At 52.0% G+C, this 21,992-nt stretch overlaps 1 protein-coding gene across 4 annotated transcripts in view; it reads left to right on the forward strand.

The window, feature by feature from the left end:
* Positions 1-10,488, forward strand: part of lamb3 (laminin subunit beta 3) — an 89,284-nt gene extending 78,796 nt beyond the window's left edge. For all 4 annotated transcript variants that reach the window (XM_078420254.1, XM_078420255.1, XM_078420257.1 and 1 more), the window contains 7 exons: positions 205-393; positions 3,226-3,370; positions 3,688-3,895; positions 5,787-5,928; positions 7,588-7,764; positions 8,983-9,133; positions 10,046-10,488. In XM_078420254.1, coding sequence (XP_078276380.1) covers positions 205-393; positions 3,226-3,370; positions 3,688-3,895; positions 5,787-5,928; positions 7,588-7,764; positions 8,983-9,133; positions 10,046-10,185 — 1,152 coding nt within the window. In that variant the 3' untranslated portion in view covers positions 10,186-10,488. The remainder of the gene's footprint in view (positions 1-204; positions 394-3,225; positions 3,371-3,687; positions 3,896-5,786; positions 5,929-7,587; positions 7,765-8,982; positions 9,134-10,045) is intronic.
* Positions 10,489-21,992: the final 11,504 nt, after the last annotated feature.

The following is a 21,992-nucleotide window of genomic DNA, read 5'->3' on the forward strand; positions in this document are numbered from 1 at the left end:
TTAATTCTGAGGCTGTGCCCTCTGGTCCTAGACTCTCCCACTAGTGGGACCATCCTCTCCACACCCACTCTACCCAGGCCGCTCACTATTCTGTGTGTTTCAATGTGGTTCCCCCGTCATTCTTCTAAACTCCAGCGAGTGCAGGCCCAGTGCCGACAAACGCTCGTCGTGTGTTAACCGCTGCTTGCTGTGCTCTGTCGTCAGGTGTGTGGAGGTTCCAGGGGGGATCCCTGTACGGCGGCCAGCTGTGAGGGGCCGCTCTGCCCCACGAGCTGTGCTGGACCAGACTGTCGGGGAGCGGTGCAGCTGGCGAGGAAAGCCATCGAGGACGCTGAGAGAGGCAGCACTGCGGTGCCCGACGTCGCCAACAGAATCACCCAGCTCTCCCGAAAGGTAGGGTCTCCAGTGGATTATTGGCACCTGTTTCAAGGGAGAGGTAGATTTAGCTCTTTGGGCGAAAGGAATCGAGGGATTTGGGGAAAAAGCAGGAACAGGGCACTGATTTTAGTTGATCAGCCATGATCATATTGAATGGCGGTGCTGGCTCGAAGGGCCGAATGGCCAACTCCTGCATCTATTTTTCTATGTTTCTATGTGCCGAGGTACAGTGAAAAGCTTTCGTTTGCGAGCAGTCCAGTCAGCTGAAAGGCTGTTTATTCACAAAATGCTGGAGTAACTCAGCAGGTCAGGCAGCATCTCGGGAGAGAAGGAATGGGTGACGTTTCTTCAGACTGAAGAAGGGTCTCGACCCGAACCGTCACCCATTCCTTCTCTCTAGAGATGCTGCCTGTCCTGCTGAGTTACTCCAGCATTTTGTGAATAAATACCTTCAATTTGTACCAGCATCTGCAGTTATTTCCTTATACTAGCAGAGAGACTCGACATGATCACAATACATGGTTATTATCACATGTACCAAGGTTTTTTACTCTAGCTTTTCCAGCAGCCTGGTTAAAGATCTTCATTTACCTCATTACGCATAACAATGGACTAAACTCAAAGCGAAAGGTTTTGTTATGCTATCCAATCAGATCAGATAATACTATACACAATAATGAAACTAATCAACTAAATTAAATTAACCACAAATACAATCAGGTCAAAAACTCAGGTACAGTAGGTAAAAGTCCAATGTCCGCAATGGGGTCGAGGTGAATCAGACAGTGCCCTGGCTTATGGAAGGGACGGTCAGAAGCCTGATCACAGAGGGGGAGAAGCTGTCCCTGAGTCTGGTGGTTCGCGCTTTCAAGCTTCTGTACCTTCTGCCGGGCGGGAGTGGGGAGACGAGGGAATGACCAGGGTGGGACACGGACAAGTCTTTGATCATGTTGGCTGCTTTCCCGAGGCAGCGTGAAGTGTAGATGGAGTCGATGGTGGGGAGTGTGGTGTGTGTGATGGGCTGGGCTACATCTACAATGGTGGGGAGTGTGGTGTGTGTGATGGGCTGGGCTACATCTACAATGGTGGGGAGTGTGGTGTGTGTGATGGGCTGGGCTACATCTACAATGGTGGGGAGTGTGGTGTGTGATGGGCTGGGCTACATCTACAATGGTGGGGAGTGTGATGTGTGTGACGGACTGGGCTACATCTACAATGGTGGGGAGTGTGGTGTGTGTGACGGGCTGGGCTACATCTACAACTCTCTGTGATTTCTTGCGTCAATGGGCAGAGCTGTTCCCAAACCCAGCTGTGATGAATCCCGACTTTATGCTTTCCACCACATATCTGTTAAATATGTTTCTTCATGGTTTGGAAATGACCAGTTGGCGAGACCACACTTGGAGTCCTGCGTTCAGTGTTGGTCACCCTGCTATCGGAAGGATGTCGTCAAGCTGGAAAGAGCGCAGAGAAGATTTACGAGGATGTTGCCAGGACTCGAGGGCCTGAGCTACAGGGAGAGGTTGGGGCAGGCTGGGACTTTAATCCTTGGAGCGCAGGAGGCTGAGAGGGTTTCTTATAGAGGTGTGTAAGATTATGAGGAAAATAGATCAGGTAAACGCACAGATCCTCATGCCTTGGGTAAGGGAATCAAGGGCCAGAGGACATATTGTAGATTTATGGTGCGAGGGGAAAGATTTAGCAAGAATCTCAGGGACAACGTTTACTTACAGAGGGTGGTGAGGGTAGGCAACGAGTTACCAGAGGAGCTAGTTGAGGTGAGTAATATAACAGCATTTAAAACACATGTGGACAAGTTCACGGATAAGAAATGTTTAGAGGGAGATGGGCCAAACGTGGGTAAATGGGACTAGTTTTGATTAAGGGCGTAGATAGGTTGGACCGAAGGGTACGGTATAGTACGGTATAGTACGGTATAGTACGGTATAGTACGGTATAGTACGGTATAGTTGTTTATTTATCACTTGTGTAGAGGTGCAGTGAAATTCATTTTTGTACACAGTTCAGTCCAGGAATCACTATGCATAAGATTGACACTAAAGATAGACACAAAATGCTGGAGTAACTCAGCGGGACAGGCAGCATCTCTGGAGAGAAGGAATGGGTGACGTTTCGTGTCAAGACCCTTCTTCAGACCCGAAACGTCACCCATTCCTTCTCTCCAGAGATGCTGCCTGTCCCGCTGAGTTACTCCAGCGTTTTGTATCTATCTTCAAATTAACCCAGCATCTGTAGTTCCTTCCAATCATTCTACATAAGCATGTGGATACATCTTCAATAAGCATCTCAGATACAGTATAGGTGTACAGCAGTACTACACTGAGATAGTGTACAAAGTCGTGCAGGAAGGAACTGCAGATGCTGGTTTAAACTGAAGATAGACACAAAATGCTGGAGTAACTCAGCGGGACAGGCAGCATCTGTGGAGAGAAGGAATGGGTGACGTTTCACAGAGTGCTGGAGTAACTCAGCGGGTCAGGCAGCATCTGTGGAGAGAAGGGATGGGTGACGTTTGGGAGAGTGACCAGACTGGTGCCATTTCCAACTTGCAGTAGTTGTAATGTCGAGGTGTGTTGGTGTTGTCAGCCTGTTTCTGTGCTGTGTGACTCTGTGACTCTCACTACACTCAAATGTACAGCACTTTGGTCAACGTGGGTTGTTTTTAAATGTGCTATACAAATAAAATTGACTTGACTTGACTTGACACTGGGTGGACCAGGCAGTGAACTATTGCCCCAGACAGGCAGCTGTGATGGTGAAGGCCTAGCTGCCTGCCCCAGGGATACCAGGCTGTGCATAACCCAGGTATTCTGTGCTCTCTTGCAGTTGCAGAGGATGGAGCAGCTGGCACGACAGGCCAAGGACAACGCCATGAGCCTGACCTACCGAGCCATCGTTGCCAAGGATCAGATGCAGAGAAATCTCGCTGCCATCAAGAGCCTCGTCAGCCAAGTCAAAGACTTCCTGTCCTGTACGTAATTGAACGGTACTTTACTGTCACCTGTACTGAGGTACAGTCAGACGCTGTGCGTTACACACAACCCTCACCTGGACAGTGCACACGTCTGACGCTGCCACAGGTTCCCATCTCCTGCCCGCCCCCACCTGCCCCCCTCCTCCCCAACAGCCCCCGTCAGGCCCCTTGCTGTTCTCCACGCTCCACCTTCCACCTTGCGCTGGTGTGCGGGGATCGCTGGTCGGCGCCGACTCGATGGGCCGAAGGGCGCGCTGTTTCTCTGAAACTAAAAACTATAAACTCAAACCCCCGCCGGCCTTGTTGTGTTCCAGCGGCCAGAGCCGACCCAGAGGAGATCCAGAGGATCAGTGAGTACGTGCTGACGCTCAGACTGCCCACGGACGCCACCGCCATCGGCGAGAGGATCCGCACCCTGCGGGACATCGCGGCACGACTCCCCGACGTGTCACAGATCCTCGCACACACGCAACACGACGTTGACAAGGCCAACGCCCTGCTCGCAGAGGCACGGGCAGCCAGGTAACAAGGCAGCACCAGCACCAGCACAGGCCCCTCGGCCCAACACACCATGCTATCCCAACCTGTCCCATCTACACTGGTAGAATAGTACAGCACAGGCCCCTCGGCCCAACACAACCATGCTATCCCAACCTGTCTCATCTACACTGGTAGAATAGTACAGCACAGGCCTCTCGGCCCAACACAACCATGCTATCCCAACCTGTCCCATCTACACTGGTAGAACAGTACAGCACAGGCCCCTCGGCCCAACACAACTATGCTATCCCAACCTGTCCCATCTACACTGGTAGAACAGTGCAGCACAGGCCCCTCGGCCCAACACGCCCATGCTAACCCAACCTGTCCCATCCAGAACAGTACAGAGGCCTCTCGGCCCAACACAGCCATGTTAACCCAACCTGTCCCATCTACACTTGTAGAACAGTACAGCACAGGCCCCTCGGCCCAACATGCCCATGCTGACCCAACCTGTCCCATCCGGAACAGTACAGCACGGGCCCCTCGGCCCAACACGCCCATGCTGACCCAACCTGTCCCATCCAGAACAGTACAGCACAGGCCCCTCGGCCCAACACGCCCATGCTAACCCAATGTATCCCATCTACACTGGTAGAACAGTACAGCACGGGCCCCTCGACCCAACATGTCCATGCTGACCCAACCTGTCCCATCTATGCTAGTCTCCAGAATAGTACAGCAAGGCCCTTTAGCCCAACAGGTCCATGCTAACCCAACATGTCCCATCTACGCTAGTAGAACAGTACAGCACAGGCCCTTCGGTCCAACACATCCATGCTAACCCACATGCCCCATCTCTGCCAGTCTCTAGAAGAGTAAGGCACAGGAACAGTCCCTTCAAATAACGATTTGTCCCTGTTTGGCCCATATCCCCCTAAACCTTCCCCATCCCTTTACCTGTCCAAGTGTCTTTTACATGTTGATGTTGCACCTGTGCCAGGCATCAAAGTCAAGGTGAACATTTAGCAGAACTCAGTGCTGGAGTAACTCAACGGGTCAGGCAGCATCTGTGGAGAACATGGATAGGTGACGTTTCACAGAGTGCTGGAGTAACTCAGCGGGTCAGGCAGCATCTGTGGAGAACATGGATAGGTGACGTTTCACAGAGTGCTGGAGTAACTCAGCGGGTCAGGCAGCATCTGTGGAGAACATGGATAGGTGACGTTTCACAGAGTGCTGGAGTAACTCAGCGGGTCAGGCAGCATCTGTGGAGAACATGAATAGGTGACGTTTCAGGTCAGAACCCTTCTTCAGACTCAACCGAAATAATTCCCTCCCCTGCTACAATCAGTATGAAGAAGGGTCCCAATCTGAAACATCACTGTCTGTTTCCCTGCACAGATGTTGCCCGTCCTGCTGAGTTACTCCAGAACTTTGTGTCCTTCTCAAAACTCCATCAGGCGGCACGATGGCACAGCGGGTAGAGCTGCTGCCTCACAGCGCCAGAGACCCGGGTTCCATCCTAACTACGCGTGCTGTCTGTATGGAGTTTGCACGTTCTCCCCATGAGCTGCGTGGGGTTTCTCCGGGATCTTCGGATTCCTCCCACACTCCAAAGTCGTGCGGGTTTGTAGGTTAATTGGCTTGGTGTGTGTGTAAATTGTCCCTAGTGTGTGTAGGATAGTGTTAGTGTGCGGGGATCGCTGGTCGGTGCGGATTCGATGGGCCGAAGGGCCTGTTTCCATGCTGTATCTGTAAACTAGACCTGCACTTGCCGTGTCTCCAGTGTAGTTGGGGTCAGCACGGGTGGGTTATGGCTGTTTATCCCACACACACACTGGGCCACAGGCAGTGGTCCAGTGTGGGACCACTGGACATTGACAGTCTGGTGAACCTGACCTTGTGTGCCTTGCTCTTGTCTGTGCCGCAGGGACCGAGCGGGGGAGGTGAAGGACGATATCGGTGCCGCGGCAGAGGCCGTGCGGGACGCTGGCACGGCGCTGAGGAAGGTGGACGAGGGAATCGGCAAAATCACCGGGGCCATCAGCTCGGCACAGCAACGCCTCGGACAGGTAAATCACATCGAGGGATAGCGACCACATGTGGAAACTCAACGACAGTCCTCACAGCAAGCACTGCTCACCAAGACGGGCACTTCGTGATCAGTGCGGGTGTCAGGGGTTACGGGGAGAAGGCAGGAGAATGGGGTTAGGAGGGAGAGATAGATCAGCCATGATTGAATGGCGGAGTAGAATCGATGGGCCGAATGGCCTAATTCTACTCCTATCCCTCATGATCTACACCACTGATTGGACCTTGAACATAAAGAACGTTTGATGGCACTGGGCTCGACACGCTGGAGTTTACACACATTGAAGCTCATTGAAATTTACCGAATGGTGAAAGGTCTGGATAGAGTGGATGTGGAGAGGATGGTTCCACTGGTGGGAGAGTCTAGGAACAGAGGGCACAGCCTCAGAATTAAAAGGTGTTCCTTTATGAAGGAGATGAGGAGGAATTTATTTAGTCAGAGGGTGGTGAATCTGGAGAACTCATTGCCGAGTCAATGGTTATTTTTAAGGCTGAGATAGATAGATTATTGATTAGTGCGGGTGTCAGGGGTTATGGGGAGAAGGCAGGAGAATGGGGTTAGATAGATCAGCCGTGATTGAATGACAGAGTAGACTTGATGGGCCAAATGGCCTAATTCTGCTCCTGTCACTTGTGAAAATGATGTCAAAACATGGCACCTCTAGCATGGGGGACCAGTAGAGTATTTCTGTACACTTGCTAATCGGGGATGTGCTGTGGTTTGGCAATACTGTACTGCACTGTCTGGAAGAAAATAATCTCACTGTGCATTGGCACTGTGCACATGTAACTAGCAGCTCTGGAGAAAATAAATAGGTAACGTTTCACGTTGAGACCCTTCTATATATGTATATATATGTATATGTATATATATATATATATATATGATATATCTATGCGCGTGTGTGTGTGTGTGTATAAGAAGGAACTGCTGAATCTGGTTTAAACCAAAGAGAGACACAAAAAGCTGGAGTAACACAGCGGGACAGGCAGCATCTCTGGAGAGAAGGAATGGGCGACGTTTCGGGTCTGAACCCGGGTCGGGACTGAAGAAAGGTCTCGACTCGAAACGTCACCCATTCCTTCTCTCCAGAGATGCTGCCTGACCCGCTGAGGTACTCCAGCTTTTTGTGTCTATGTGTGTGTGTGTGTGTGTGTGTGTGTGTGTGTGTGTGTGTGTGTGTGTGTGTGTGTGTGTGTATGTGTGTATGTGTGTGTGTGTATGTGTGTGTGTGTATATACACCAAGAGAGTTGTGAATTTGTGGAATTCTCTGCCACTGAGGGCAATGGAGGCCAAATCACTGGATGAATTTAAGAGAGAGGTAGATAAAGCTCGAGGGGCTAGTGGAATCAAGGGATATGGGGAGAGGTTGGGCACAGATTACTGTTTGTGGATGATCAGCCATGTCACAATGAATGGCGGTGCTGGCTTGAAGAGCCGAATGGCCTCCTCCTGCACCTATATTCTATGTTTCTATACATGCACATTGAACATTTGTTCTCGTTTATGATATTGTTTACAGTGCACTCTGTTTCCATGTTATGTTGTGCTGCTGCAAGTTAGGATGTCAATGTTCTAGCTGGGGCTGGTGACAATGAAAGGCTGGTGCCTGTGTTGATGCCGGTGTGTATTTTGCAGACGGAGGGTGTGCTGGTGAACGCAGAGCGCAGCCTGCAGGACATGTCTAGTCGACTGGCTCCACTCGCTGACCAGATCAACGGCCTGATGCTGAAGAACAAGGCCAACACGCAGCGAGCCCAGGCACTGGAGCAGAGCGCAAACGATGCCCTCGACACGGGAGAGGAGGCTCAGAAGGTAGACATCCCCGACAACATCGTTTTAATCAGCCTTCATAGAACATAGAACAGCACAGGAACAGGCCCTTCTACCCACAATGTCCGTGCCGAACCTGGTGCCAACTAAAACTAATCCCATCTCCCTGCATGTGATCCATATCCCTCCACTCTCTGCATATCCATGTGCCCGTCCAAACGCCTCTTAAACACCACTATCGTATCTGCCCCCACCCCTGGCAGTGCGTTCCAGGCCCCCGCCCCCACCCCCACCCCACCCCCACCCCCACCCCACCCCTACCCCCACCCCTGGCAGCACGTTCCAGGCCCCCACCCCCACCCCCACCCCACCCGACCCCCACCCCACCCGACCCCCACCCCCACCCCACCCCACCCTACCCCCACCCCCACCCCCACCCTCACCCTCACCCCCACCCCTGGCAGCATGTTCCAGGCCCCCACCCCCACCCCCACCCCACCCTACCCCCACCCCCACCCCCACCCCCACCCCTGGCAGCACGTTCCAGGCCCCCGCCCCCACCCTACCCCCACCCCCACCCCCACCCCTGGCAGTGCATTCCAGGCCCCCACTTGCCTGCACATCTCCGTTAAACCTCCCCCTCTCACCTTAAATCTACACCCTCCATAGTTGGACACCTATCCTGGGGAAATAGGTTTTGACTGTCTACCCTATCTGTGCCTCTCATAAGTTTATCCACCTGTATAAGGTCTCCCCTCCATGTCCGCCATCAACCGTCTAGTATTTAGTTCACCTCATAAGCTGCATGTTCTATTCACCAGCAAGTAATATCATAGAAAATTACTTTATACTTCTTTGGAGAGTTGACCCTGGAGTAAGCAGTTATCACTGAATGCATCCTGTTGGTAAAATGTGTGCAACATTACTTTAGTCAGCGAGGAAACAGGCCCTTCGGCCCATCGAGTCCACGCCGACCAGCGATCACCCCGTAAACACTAACCTACACAATTTACAGAAGCCATTTAACCTACAAACCTGTACAACTTTGGAGTGCGGGAGGAAACCGGAGCGCCCAGAAAAAAAAACCAAGCAGTCACGGGGAGAACGTGCAAACTCCGTACAGACAGCACCCGTAGTCGGGATGGAACCCGGGTCTCTGGCGCTGTGAGGCAGCAGCTCTACCCGCTGCACCACCGTGCCGCCTCTCAATATGTCTGAGCAGATGACATTCTGTAACGTGCCTTGTTTGTTCTTCGCCAGAAACTGAAAGAACTCATTCCCGAGTACGAGAAGTTGCAGAATAAGGTTCCTGACACTCTGCCCAAAGACGTGATGGACCGAGTGCATCGGGTGAAGGCCGAGGCTGGGCATTACCTCAACAGGTTCACAGAGCTCACACGGCTCATTGAAAGTAAGTCTCTGACGGCCGTTCTCCGGGACAGTGGGCCAATGTTTATTGAGGGAATGAGTTAGGAAGACCATGACTGTACGATTATAGCTGCAGAATTAGGCCATTCAGCCCATCGAGTCTGTTCCACCATTCAATCATGGCTGATCTATCTCTCCCTCCTAACCCCATTCTCCTGCCTTCTCCCCATAACCCCTGACACCCGCACTGATCAAGAATCTATCTATCTCTGCCTTGAATATATCCATTGACTTGTGGTCTCCACAGCCGTCTGTGGCAGTGAATTCCACAAATTACCCTTTGACGAAAGAAATTCCTCCTCATCTCCATTTTGAAGGTAGGTCCTTTTCTTCTGAGGCTGTGCCCTCTGGTTCTAGACTCTCCCACTAGTAGAAACATCCTCTCCACATCCACTCTATCTCAGCCTTTCTTACATATGCTTCCAGGATAGACACAGAGTGCTGGAGTAACTCAGCGGGTCAGGCAGCATCTCTGGAGAATATGGATAGGTGACGTTTCATGTTGGGACCCTTCTTCCGACCGAAAGTAGAGGGGAGGGAACTAGAGGTAGGAAAAGGCCAGAACAAAGCAGGGCTGGCAACAGATGGCCAAGGAAGGGTGGAGCCCACAATGGCCCATTGTCTATCTTCAGTAAAAACCAGCATGGATAGGACAGGTTTGGAGGGATATGGACCAAACGCGGGCAGGTGGGACTAGTGTAGGTGGGACATGTTGGCCGGTGTGGGCAAGTTGGGCCGAAGGGCCTGTTTCCACGCTGTATCACTCTGTGACTCTATGTGCATGCTGTGCTTCCAGGAGTGCAGTTTGCCCATTGACATTGCCACCTCTCACAGGTTGTGGTTCAGTCCAGGTTCAGGAGACTTTGCTGACTGTGTAAATGTGTGTTTGTTTCAGCAACCGAGCAGATGCTGGCATCAGGAAACAAGGAGCTGGAGACCAGGTCTGCCCAGCTGGAAGACTATCAGAATAAAGTTGTGGAGATCAAGACATACATTGAATCTCAAGCACGGTATTACAACCACTGCTCGCCCTAATAACCCAGTGCACCAGAACCACTCAACATCTCCCTCAGCCCCGAAGACCGAAGATGAGCCAGATGTGGCTTTGGAGAAAGACCTCATGGACATTGCCTCGTCTGCATTTGCAAGCAGCTTTGTCCCAAAAACAGAACTTAATTGCATCTTAAATATCTTTGTTCCCACTTGCACTTTCCAACTTCTCACCAGGATCAACGTTACTTTTCTAAGAGTTTTCTATCGGAAGTTGAACACTTCAGAATCTGTCCACAACACAGTGTTGTGTTAAGTTATTATAATTCAATAAATGCAATCCTATTATCTGTTTAGTTTTATTTAGAGATACAGCGTGGAAACAGGCCCTTCGGCCCACCGAGTCTGCACCGACCAGCGATCCCCGCACACTAACACTATCCTACACACACTGGGGACAATTTACACTTACACCAAGCAAATGAACCAACATAACCTGCACTAGGAGCTTGGGAGGAAACCGAAGATCTCGGAGAAAACCCACGCAGGTCACAGGGAGAACGAACAAACTCCGTACAGACAGCGCCCGTAGTTGGGATTGAAACTGAGTCTCCGGCGCTGCATTTGCTGTAAGGCAGCAACTCTACCGCTGCGCCACCGTGCATCCTATGGTAGACAGCTCAGAACTCCTGGTTTACTTGTGGAAATCATTGACCATTTTCCTGAAACGACATTCTTCAACACTGACTCCCTGCTTCTCAGCTACAGCTGAGTGACAGGACAGGGTCTGCATTCTGAACCCATCTGTGCTTCAATGTCCACGCCTGCCTTCAAGGCCGTGTCTCACACCCTCTCCAGTGGACATCAGACAGCTCACGCTTGGTGCTTGGGTCCCCTGTCTGTTCATAAGGTCATAAATGATAGGAGCAGAATTAGGCCATTCGGCCCATCAAGTCTACTCCGCCATTCAACCACGGCTGATCTATCTCTCCCTCCTAACCCCATTCTCCTGCCTTCTCCCCGTAACCCCTGACTTGTGGCCTCCACAGCCATCTGTGGCAAAGAATCCCACAGATTCACCACCCTCTGACCAAATAAATTTCTCCTCATCTCCTTCCTAAAGGAACGTCCTTTAATTCTGAGGCTGTGCCCTCTGGTCCTAGACTCTACCACTGGTGGAAACATCCTTTCCACATCCACTCTATCCAAACCTTTCCCTATTCTATACGTTTAAATGAGATCCCCCCTCATTCTTCTAAGGCAGGTTACATGAAGGTTGATTGCCCCACTTTCTCTGGTGCTGTCCTGGAGCTGAACAGCATAGGAACAGGCCCTTTGGCCCACCTTGTCCATGTCAACCAAGTTGGCATAGTAGGCTGGTCCCAGCTGCCTACACTTGGCCCATATCCCTCTAAACCCTCCCTATCTATATACATGTTCAGATGTCATTTAACAGACTGAGGTGGCACAGCAGCAGAGGTTTTATTTCTCCTACAATACAATACAATACAATATATCTTCATTGTCATTGTACAGGGGTACAACGAGATTGGGAATGCGCCTCCCATACGATGCAATAAATTAATTAGCTAATCAGTATAAATTTAGACAACCCAGTGAAACAAATTAGAAACAGTTTAAAACAGTGTAAAGTGCAAGTAGATCTGTGCCGGTTCACTGTGCGATGTGACCATCCGGCTCAGCAGGACCGGTTCATAGCAGCTATGGCCCTGGGGATGAAGCTGTTCCTGAGTCTGGAGGTGCGGGCGTAGAAGGCCTTGTATCGTCTGCCCGATGGTAGAAGTTCGAACAGACTGTTGTAGGGATGTGAAGAGTCTTTGTGGATGCTGGTGGCTTTTCTGAGGCATCGTGTGTTGTAGATGCCCTCCAAGGCTGGTAGCTGTGTTCCGATGGTCCTCTGAGCTCTATGGACTACCCGCTGAAGAGCTTTCCTCTCTGCCTCCGTGCAGCTGAGGTACCACACAGGGATGCCATGTGTCTAGGATGCTCTCTATGGTGCAGCGGTAGAAGGTCGTCAGCAGCTGTTGGGGTGGACCAGACTTCTTCAGTGTTCTCGGGTAGAACAGTCGTTGCTGTGCCTTCTTGACCAGCGCAGCAGTGTTATTGGACCATGTTAGGTCCTCCGAAATATGAGTGCCCAGAAACTTGAAGCTGGACACTCTCTCCACACTGTCCCCAACCCAATCTTGTTTTCAATGGGGTGGATTTTTTTTTTAAAACAACATAACCTTCCTCCCTAAAGCCTTAAATGGATCGATAACAAACAGAATGATTGAAATGAACACTAGGAACTCTAGAAGGCAGACACAAAGTGCTGGAGTAACTCAGCGGGTCAGGCAGCATCTGTGGAGAACATGGATAGGTGACGTTTCACAGAGTGCTGGAGTAACTCAGCGGGTCAGGCAGCATCTGTGGAGAACATGGATAGGTGACGTTTCACAGAGTGCTGGAGTAACTCAGCGGGTCAGGCAGCATCTGTGGAGAACAGAGGTGGAAGGTTTGGAGGGATATGGGTGAACTGCGGGCAGGTGGGATAGGGGCATGTAGGTTAGCATTAACGTGTTAGGCTGAAGGGCCTGTATCTGTGCTGTAGGACTCCTTATCTCACAGTGCTTGTGCAGATGACAATAAACTTGAATTAAACTGCAGACGTGCCAGGTGCCAGCAGGGGGCAGGCTTGGCCCATGGCTGACGTCCCGGTGATCAGGGACTTGTGGGTGAAGAGGTTCCCAGTGAGCAGGAGAGGCCATGAGACCGCAGAGGCGGCACGATGGCGCAGCGGGTAGAGCCGCTGCCTCACAGCGCCAGAGACACGGGCTCCATCCTGACTACGGGCGCCGTCTGTACCGAGTTTGTACGTTCATCTTCAGGTCTGTAGGTTAATTGGCTTCTGTAAAATTGTAAATTGTCCCTAGTGTGTCGGACAGGGTTAGTATTCGGGGATCGCTGGCCCTTCGGCCCACTGAGTCCATGCCGACCATCGATCCCCACACACTAACACCATCCCACACACACACACTAGTGACAATTTATCGTTTTTACCAAAGCCAATTAACCTACAAACCCGCACGTCTTTGGAGTGTGGGAGGAAACCGGAGCGCCCGGAGAAAACCCACACGGTCACACGGAGAACGTACAAACTCCGTACAGACAGCGCCCGTGGTCGGGATGGAACCCGGGTCTCTGGCGCTGTGATGCAGCAGCTCTACCCGCTGCGCCACCCTGCCGCCTCAAAAGAGAAAAAAAGTGAATTCAAAAAATCTTTGGTATAAACCAGCATCTGCAGCTCATTCTAATGACATCTCACCCACTGCTGCCCCTCTCATCAGGTCATACGTGATGGGAGTGGAATTAGGCCATTCGGCCCTTCAAGTGCACTCTGCCATTCAATCACGGCTGATCTATCTCTCCCTCCTAACCCCATTCTCCTGCCTTCTCCCCATAACCTCTGACACCCGCACTGATCAAGAATCTATCTATCTCTGCCTTAAATATATCCACTGACTTGTGGCCTCCACAGCCGTCTGTGGCAAAGAATCCCACAGATTCACCGCCCTCTGACTAAAGAAATGCCTCCTCATCTCCCTCCCACAAGAACATCCTTTAATTCTGAGGCTGTGCCCTCTGGTCCTAGACTCTCCCACCAATGGAAACATCCTCTCCGCATCCACTCTGTCCAGGCCTTTCATTATTCTGTAATGAACAATGAGGTCCCCCCTCAACCTTCTAAACTCCAGCGAGTACAGGCCCAGTGCCGACACACGCTCATCATAGGTTAACCCACTCATTCCTGGAATCGTTCTTGTAAACCTCCTCTGGACCCTCTCCAGACCCAGCACATCCTTCCTCAGATATGGGGCCCAAATTTGCTCACAATACTCCAAATGCGGCCTGACCAGCGCCTTGTACAGCCTCAGCATTACACACATCCCTGTGACCAGCGCCTTATACAGCCTCAGCATTACACCCCTGTTCTTGCTAACAAGCCCTCCTGAAATAAATGCCAGCATTGAGTTTGCTCTCCTTACGACCGATTGCAGCAGTCAGACAACACTGAGACTGTGCTCATTGCCAGGTCACCTGTAAACATTAAAACCCAGCGGGGATTTTACTGATTGGAAATTCCACCCCCTGGAGAATGAGGGGCGAGTGAAGGTTGTTTACAGCAAGAGAACGTGGGCAGGTCAGGGGCAAATGGGCCTCACCCAGGGCCTGTCATCAGCTTCATCAGTTCAGTCTATTGTCACGTGTCCGAGGTGCAGTGAAAGGCTTTTGTTGCGCGCTAACCAGTCAGCGGAAAGACAATACAAGATTACAATCAAGTCATTACAGTGTAGAAATACATGATAAGGGAATAACGTTTAGTGCAAGGTAAAGCCAGCAAAGTCTGATCAAGGATAGTCCAAGGGTCACCAATGAGGTAGATAGTAGTTCAGCACTGCTCTCTGGTTGTGGTCGGATGGTTCAGTTGCCTGATAACAGCCGGGAAGAAACTGCCCCTGAATCTGGAGGTGTGCGTTTTCACACTTCTGTACCTCTTGCCCGATGGGAGAGGGGAGAAGAGGGAGTGGCCGGGGTGAGACTGGTCCTTGATTATGCTGCCTTTCACCCGTCAGTGTATTGACGTATTTGGCAGTGCTGGGGGAAGTTGCTATGAGCAGGAGATGAATCAGATGGCATTGGTTCTGCTCGTCTCAGAGATAGGCTGGCTCTCCATCATGTTACCGAGCAGATATCACGGTCAAAGTGCTCACAGGCAATGGGGACGTAGATGATTAACTGGGTGAGTCAGAGGGCGCAAAGGTTTGTCGGAAGGACAAACGCAACAGTGTAGTTTGTACCAGAGGCACCAATGCAGGACAGTGTAGTTTGTACCAGAGGCACCAGTGCAGGACAGTGTAGTTTGTACCAGAGGCACCAGTGCAGGACAGTGTAGTTTGTACCAGAGGCACCAGTGCAGGACAGTGTAGTTTGTACCAGAGGCACCAGTGCAGGACAGTGTAGTTTGTACCAGAGGCACCAGTGCAGGACAGTGTAGTTTGTACCAGAGACACCAGTGCAGGACAGTGTAGTTTGTACCAGAGGCACCAATGCAGGACAGTGTAATTTGTACCAGAGGCACCAGTGCAGGACAGTGTAGTTTGTACCAGAGACACCAGTGCAGGACAGTGTAGTTTGTACCAGAGACACCAATGCAGGACACAAATGAGAGGGGATCTTACAGAAACCTATACAATTCTGAGAGGATTGGACAGGGCAGATGCAGGATAAATGTTCCCGATGTTGGGGGAGTGCACATCTGGCGATCCCCACACACTAACACTGTCACTCACACACACACTGGGGACAATTTACACTTATACCAAGCTAATTAACCTACAAACCTGCACGTCTTTGGAGTGTGGGAGGAAACCGAATATCTCAGAGAAAACCCACGCAGGTCACGGGGAGAACGTGCAAACTCCGTACAGACAGTGCCCATGGTCGGGATGGAACCTGAGTCTCCGGCGCTGGGCGGCACCCATAAATTTAGAGATACAGCATGGGGCCCATCGAGTCCACGCCGACCAACAAACACCCCACACACTAGTTCTATTCCACACACTGGGGACAATTTTCAGAAGCCAGTTTCTTTGTCTCTTTTCTTTTCACCGTGTGGTGGTTCCACAGCTCTGGCTGAAAGACTCGACACCTCTGACACTTCCAGTTGCCACACTGCTCCAGAGCTTCGTGCGTCAGATGCAGAGGGGAGAGAAACTCAGACCGTGACCAGCTGCTCTCCACTGGGCTCCCCACGTCAGCACATTCACACCCGATAGAAATCAGACTCCACTTCCAGTTACTGATGGAACTAACTTGCACAGTGGTGCAGTGGGTAGAGCTGCTGCCTCACAGCGCCAGAGACCCGGGTTCCATCCCGACCACGGGCGCTGTCTGTACGGAGTTTGTACGTTCTCCCTGTGACCTGCGTGGGTTTTCTCCGGGTGCTCCGGTTTCCTCCCACACTCCAAAGTCGTGTGGGTTTGTAGGTTAATTGGCTTCAGTAAAAATTGTAAATTGCCCCCAGTGTGTGTGTGTGTGTGTAGGATAGTGTTAGTGTGCGGGGATCGCTGGTCGGTGTGTGTGTGTAGGATAGTGTTAGTGTGCGGGGATCGCTGGTCGGCACGGACTCGATGGGCCGAAGGGCCTGTTTCTGCGCTGTATCTCTAAACTGAACCAAACTAAAATAAAATGAAGTGAACTAAGCTAAACTTTGTAACTGTGTGCTCCTCAATGTCTGACTACAATCAGCTGCAATGTGATCTCTGCCTCCTCAGTGCTTCACCAGCTCTCTGTCCTCGCTCTCTGTGGCTTTGACCATCGTTCATGTTAAACTCTGCGGGAATCTCCCAGCGCCTGGTCCCTGCCTGGGAGGGGATGCTGGTGTGGGGGTCTCTGCAGATGCACAGAGTGACCCAGGGGGTCTGTGTTCCCCCACCCCCCCCCCCCCCCCACCCATCCCCCACCTAGACAGGTTCAGCTGCTGTCACCTGCACCATCACTGATGTGGAATGTGAGGTGTGCCAAATTCTATTCATTCCACTGCTCAGTGCGATGGTGGCCTGTGTCCACACACTCTGGCCTGAATCAACTCTTTAAACAGCTTTATACTTTAGACATATACTGGCATTAAATGCTGCAGTAACTCAGCGGGTCAGGCAGCATCTGTGGAGAACGTGGATAGGTGACGTTTCACAGAGTGCTGGAGTAACTCAGCGGGTCAGGCAGCATCTGTGAAGAACATGGATAGGTGACGTACCTTTAGGAAGGAGATGAGGAGGAATTTCTTCAGAGGGCAGTGAATCTGTGGGATTCTTTGCCACAGACGGCTGTGGAGACCAAGTCAGTGGGTATTTTTAAAGCAGTAATTGACAGATTCTTGATTAGTAAGTGGGTCAAAGGTTATGGGCAGAAGGCAGGAGAGTGGAGTTTAGTTTAGTTATACAGGGGAGAGAGGGAGAGAGGGAGAGAGGGGGAGAGGGGGAGAGGGAGAGAGGGAGAGAGGGAGAGAGGGAGAGAGGGAGAGAGGGAGAGAGGGAGAACGAGAGACGGAGAGGGAGAGCACCCTAGAAAATTGATTTGAAATCATTTCAGAGATTAGCAGTTTATTGCTGTTCCGGCCGACTTGCTTTCTTATTGCCGAGTTATTGCAACATGTTTAACTTCCCCTCTTCACAAGTTGGCTCACTAACTGTGAATCATCACGATTGTTATTCACTTTGTTGCTCAGTCCCTCCAGCCCGTCCTCCTGCTAGCCGCGGCAGTGAGGCACATGAAGGGCCAGCTGGGCCTGGCCAGCTCATTGGTGCCGATGGGCAAAGTGGGCAAAGAGACATCATCCATCGGTGGTCACTGGAGGCGAGTGTGACTGTCCTCTCCATAGGGTGGGACGCCTGTGCGTGACTTTGTTTAACGTGGGGAGACTGGTGCACAGACAGCCACCACCAGGAGGATCCAGCGCTGCCGTCGCAGCTGCGGCTTGCCTGCAGTCCGTCTGTCTTTTGTGTTTTTTGTTGTTTTTGTCTGAATTGTAGTTTAATATGATGTAGTGTTGTATGTTATGTTTTGGGGGGGGGGGGGGGTGGGAGGGAACGGGAACTGTAAAATTCTCTCTCCAGAACGGAGACGTGACCTTTGTTTCTGTGCCGTGTCTCCGTTCCCGCTGCGGCCTACCACCGGCCATGCACCTGGGACCACCTGGGGCTCTGGTTCGCAGAGCCCACGGCCCGGACTCACCACCTGCGGCGCTGGCTGCCTGCGGATGCTACGGGAGCGGCTGTGACTCGTCTCCGGAGGCTTCGGCGCGGGCCGCGTGGACGTCGGAAGCCCGCAGGCCCCTGGGTGGGGGCCGACATCGGGAGCACCGGCAGCGGCAGAGGCAACGTGTTCGCCCGCCCCGAATCGCGGGGCTTGGGTCGGCCCCCCCGCGGACCTTTCACCATCCGGCGCGGCCTGAAATAGGCCGCGGGATTTTTCACCGTCCAGCGGGGGCTTCAATATCGGGAGCCCCGACCGCCCCGACGTGGCAACTCCAACAGCCTGACCGCGGGAGAAGACGGCAGGGAAGAGAAAAAGACATTCTGGCCTTCCATCACAGTGAGGAGGGGACTGGAGGAGACTCACTGTGATGGATGTTTCTTTTTGTTTGGTGTTAGTTGTGATTGTATGTGTTATTGCATTTTTATTGATTAATCTTATTGGTCTTATTGTTTAACTGTGGGTAATGTTTCATTTTACTACACATTTATGTGTATGTAACAAATAAACGACTATTGACTATTGACACGGTCCGTGACAGATCTGGGTCAGGATCCAGTGGCATGGAGTCCAAGACGACCGGGGACCCTTTTCTACTGGAGCCCTCACCCATCCGCCTTCCCAGCCGTTGTGACGCTCCACTAAAGTCAGCCATCATCCTCCCTCCCTCCGCCTGTTCCACCGTTGAGGTCTTGGTTGGATCGCTCTTTGTCAGGGACCTCCCTCCCCCTCGACCTTACCGCCATGGGTGACCCTACCAGGGGCGTAGCTCCAGACGGCATCACCCTCAGGATCTCAGGACCACACGAGCTTCTCCACCACCACAAGGTGACAACCCACGGAGATGAAACATAGGTGCAGGACTAGGCTGTTCGGCCCTTCGAGCCAGCACCATCATTCAACATGACCGTGGCTGATCATCTAACATCAGTTTCTCTCCCCCTCTCTCTCTATCAAAGCAAGGGTCTGCACTGGGAGAGAACAGCTAAAGCCCCAAACCTCAAGAAAACAACGAGCCTACCTTCACAACTCCAGTACTTTAGTTTAGAGATACAGCGCGGAAACAGGCCCTTCGGCCCACCGATTCCGCACCGACCAGCGACACTAATACTATCCCACACACACACTAGGGACAAATTTTACATTTATACCAAGCCAATTAAACTAGATACCCGCACGTCTTTGGAGTGTGGGAGGAAACCGGAGCACCCGGAGAAAACCCACGCGGGTCACGGAGAGAACGTACAAACTCCGTACAGACAGCGCCCGTGGTCGGGATCGAACCCGGGTCTCTGGCGCCGTGAGGCAGCAGTTCTACCCGCTGCGCCACCAGACTCTTCAATGACTTTCTTGTGATAGGATTTCTCTTTAAAATCGCGACTCTGTTCTGGGACGGTCATTTTCAATGTGGGGTTCAGTTGTTTGTGAATCAAGTGACAGGTGAATCCAATGAAAACCTTTCAAACTTTGCACCTGGTTTCTATGAAAAAGATGAAAAAAAGGATTGACCCCCCGCCCCCCCAACCCCCCCCCCCCCCCCCCCAACCCCCCCCCATCCAGTGACTGGTGAGACACAGCCGTCAGTCTGGAGAAGGGTCTCAACCCGAAACTTCACCCACTCCTCCTCTCCAGAGATGCTGCCCGACCCACCGAGTTACTCCAGCGTTGGGTGTCTATCCGTGTCCTGCAGCAAAGTGGGGGGGGGGGGGTGGAGAGGGAGAGAGAGAGTGGGGGTAGAGAGGGAGAGGGGGAAAGGGGGGTGGAGAGGGGGGAGAGAGGGAGAGGGGGGAGAGAGAGAGAGGGGGGAGAGAGGGAGAGGGGGGAGAGAGAAAGGGGGAGAGGTGGAGAGGGAGAAGGGGGGAGAGAGAGGGAGAGGAGAGAGGGAGAGGAGAGAGGGGGGGAGAGGGGGGTAGAGAGGGAAGATTGCCCATGGCAGTGCAGGTGGGTGATGTGGGCAATCACAGAATGTTACAGCAGACACAGGTGTGTGTGGGGAATGGGCTTCTCCGGAGAGAGAGGGGATCCGCTGGGAATGTTTGTGTAACGAGTGTGGAGAGACTGGTCCATGTCCCCCCATCCCTGCACACTCGTCCACAGCTCTGAATGTAACGACCATCAGCTCAGCCACAACCCGTCTGCGTTGCCTCGTTGGTGTAAGTGCGTTGTAATTGAGGTTTGACAGGGCGAGGCCACATATTTCCGGGCGATGTTTGTGTGTTTCTCTGGGAGTGGCGGGTGAGACTCAGCGGTTAGAGGTGAATGCAAGGATCGGCACGTCGGTAAAGGTCAGACTCGCACTATACACTCGCACAGCCAGTCCGGGGCGACCACGGTTGCCGCCAACAGTCACAACACAACAAGGTAGACGGAAACTTGAAATTAAAAGTGAAAACAATAAGAAAAAGACAAGTGCTGTTGGCTGTCTGCCGTGTGCACAGCGTTCTCACCGGAACAAACGCACACGCAAACACGCGCACACACACACACACACACACACACACACACACACACACACACACACACACACACACACGCACACGCACGCACGCACACACACACACGCACGCACGCACGCACACACACGCACACACGCACATACACACACAAACACGCACACGCACAAAAACATACACACACGCACACACGCACACACACACGCACGCACACACACACACACACACACACAAACACACACACACACACGCACACGCACACACGCACGCACACACACACACACACACGCACGCACACACACACACGCACACACGCACACACACGCACACACGCACACACACACACACACGCACACACGCACATACACACACAAACACGCACACGCACAAAAACATACACACACACACACACACACGCACACACACACACGCACACACACGCACGCACACACACACACACACACACACGCACACACACGCACATGCACACACACGCACACGCACGCACACACACGCACACACACACACACGCACACGCACGCACACACGCACACGCACACGACAGAAGATTCTGGGAAGGAACTGCAGATGCTGGTTTACACCAAAGATTATAGTTTATTGTCATTATAGGCCATTCGGCCCATCAAGTCTACTCCGCCATTCAATCATGGCTGATCTCTCTCTCCCTCCTAACCCCATTCTCCTGCCTTCTCCCCATACCCTCTGACACCCGCACTAATCAAACTCATCTGTCCCGCTGAGTTACGCCAGCATTCTGTGTCTTTCTTCAGTGTAAACCAGCATCTGCAGATCCTTCCTCGAGCGTGGCAGAAGTGTCCACGTCGCGGGGCTGGAAGCTGGACGTGTCCTGAGCTAATTCTGCTACCACCATCATCTACCGTACGAGTGAGGCTGCCACTGACTGTCGCCGGCCTTTAGCTTGTGCCCTTTACAGCACGGACGATGACCGCGATGTAACATTTGAAACATGGATGATGGACACAAAAGAAGAAGTTCCTTCCTACACATCGTGTACATGATGTGTCATGGCGGCACAGCGGCGCAGCGGGTAGAACTGCTGCCTCACAGCACCTGAGACCCGGGTTCAACCCTGACCTCGGCTGTGTCTGTGTGTGGAGTTTGTACCTTCTCTCTTTGACCGCGTGGTTTTCCTCCAGGTGCTCTGGTTTCCTCCTTGTCTTTCTGACTGGCCAGCATGCAACAAAAGCCTTCCACTGTAACTCAGTACACGTGACAATAAACTAAACTAAACTCTCACATCTCAGACGCGTGGGTTTGTAGGTTAATTGGATACTGTAAATTGTCCCTGGTTGCCCGCTGACTGGGTACCATGCAACAGAAAGCTTTTTATTCCCTCTCTCCAACCCTCCCCATCCCAGTTCTCCGACCAGTCTCACTGTCTCCGACTATAATTTATCTCCATTAGCTTTGCTGTTACCTTCTCCCAGCTAACAATGATCTATGATCATTGATCAATTGATAACAATGATCAATAGAAATGATCTATTCTACATTTTCCTTGATCTCCAACCCCTGTCCTATTTCCACATATCTTCAGAC

Source organism: Rhinoraja longicauda, chromosome 24, assembly GCF_053455715.1.
Source record: "Rhinoraja longicauda isolate Sanriku21f chromosome 24, sRhiLon1.1, whole genome shotgun sequence".
Classification (NCBI taxonomy): Eukaryota; Metazoa; Chordata; class Chondrichthyes; order Rajiformes; family Arhynchobatidae; genus Rhinoraja; species Rhinoraja longicauda.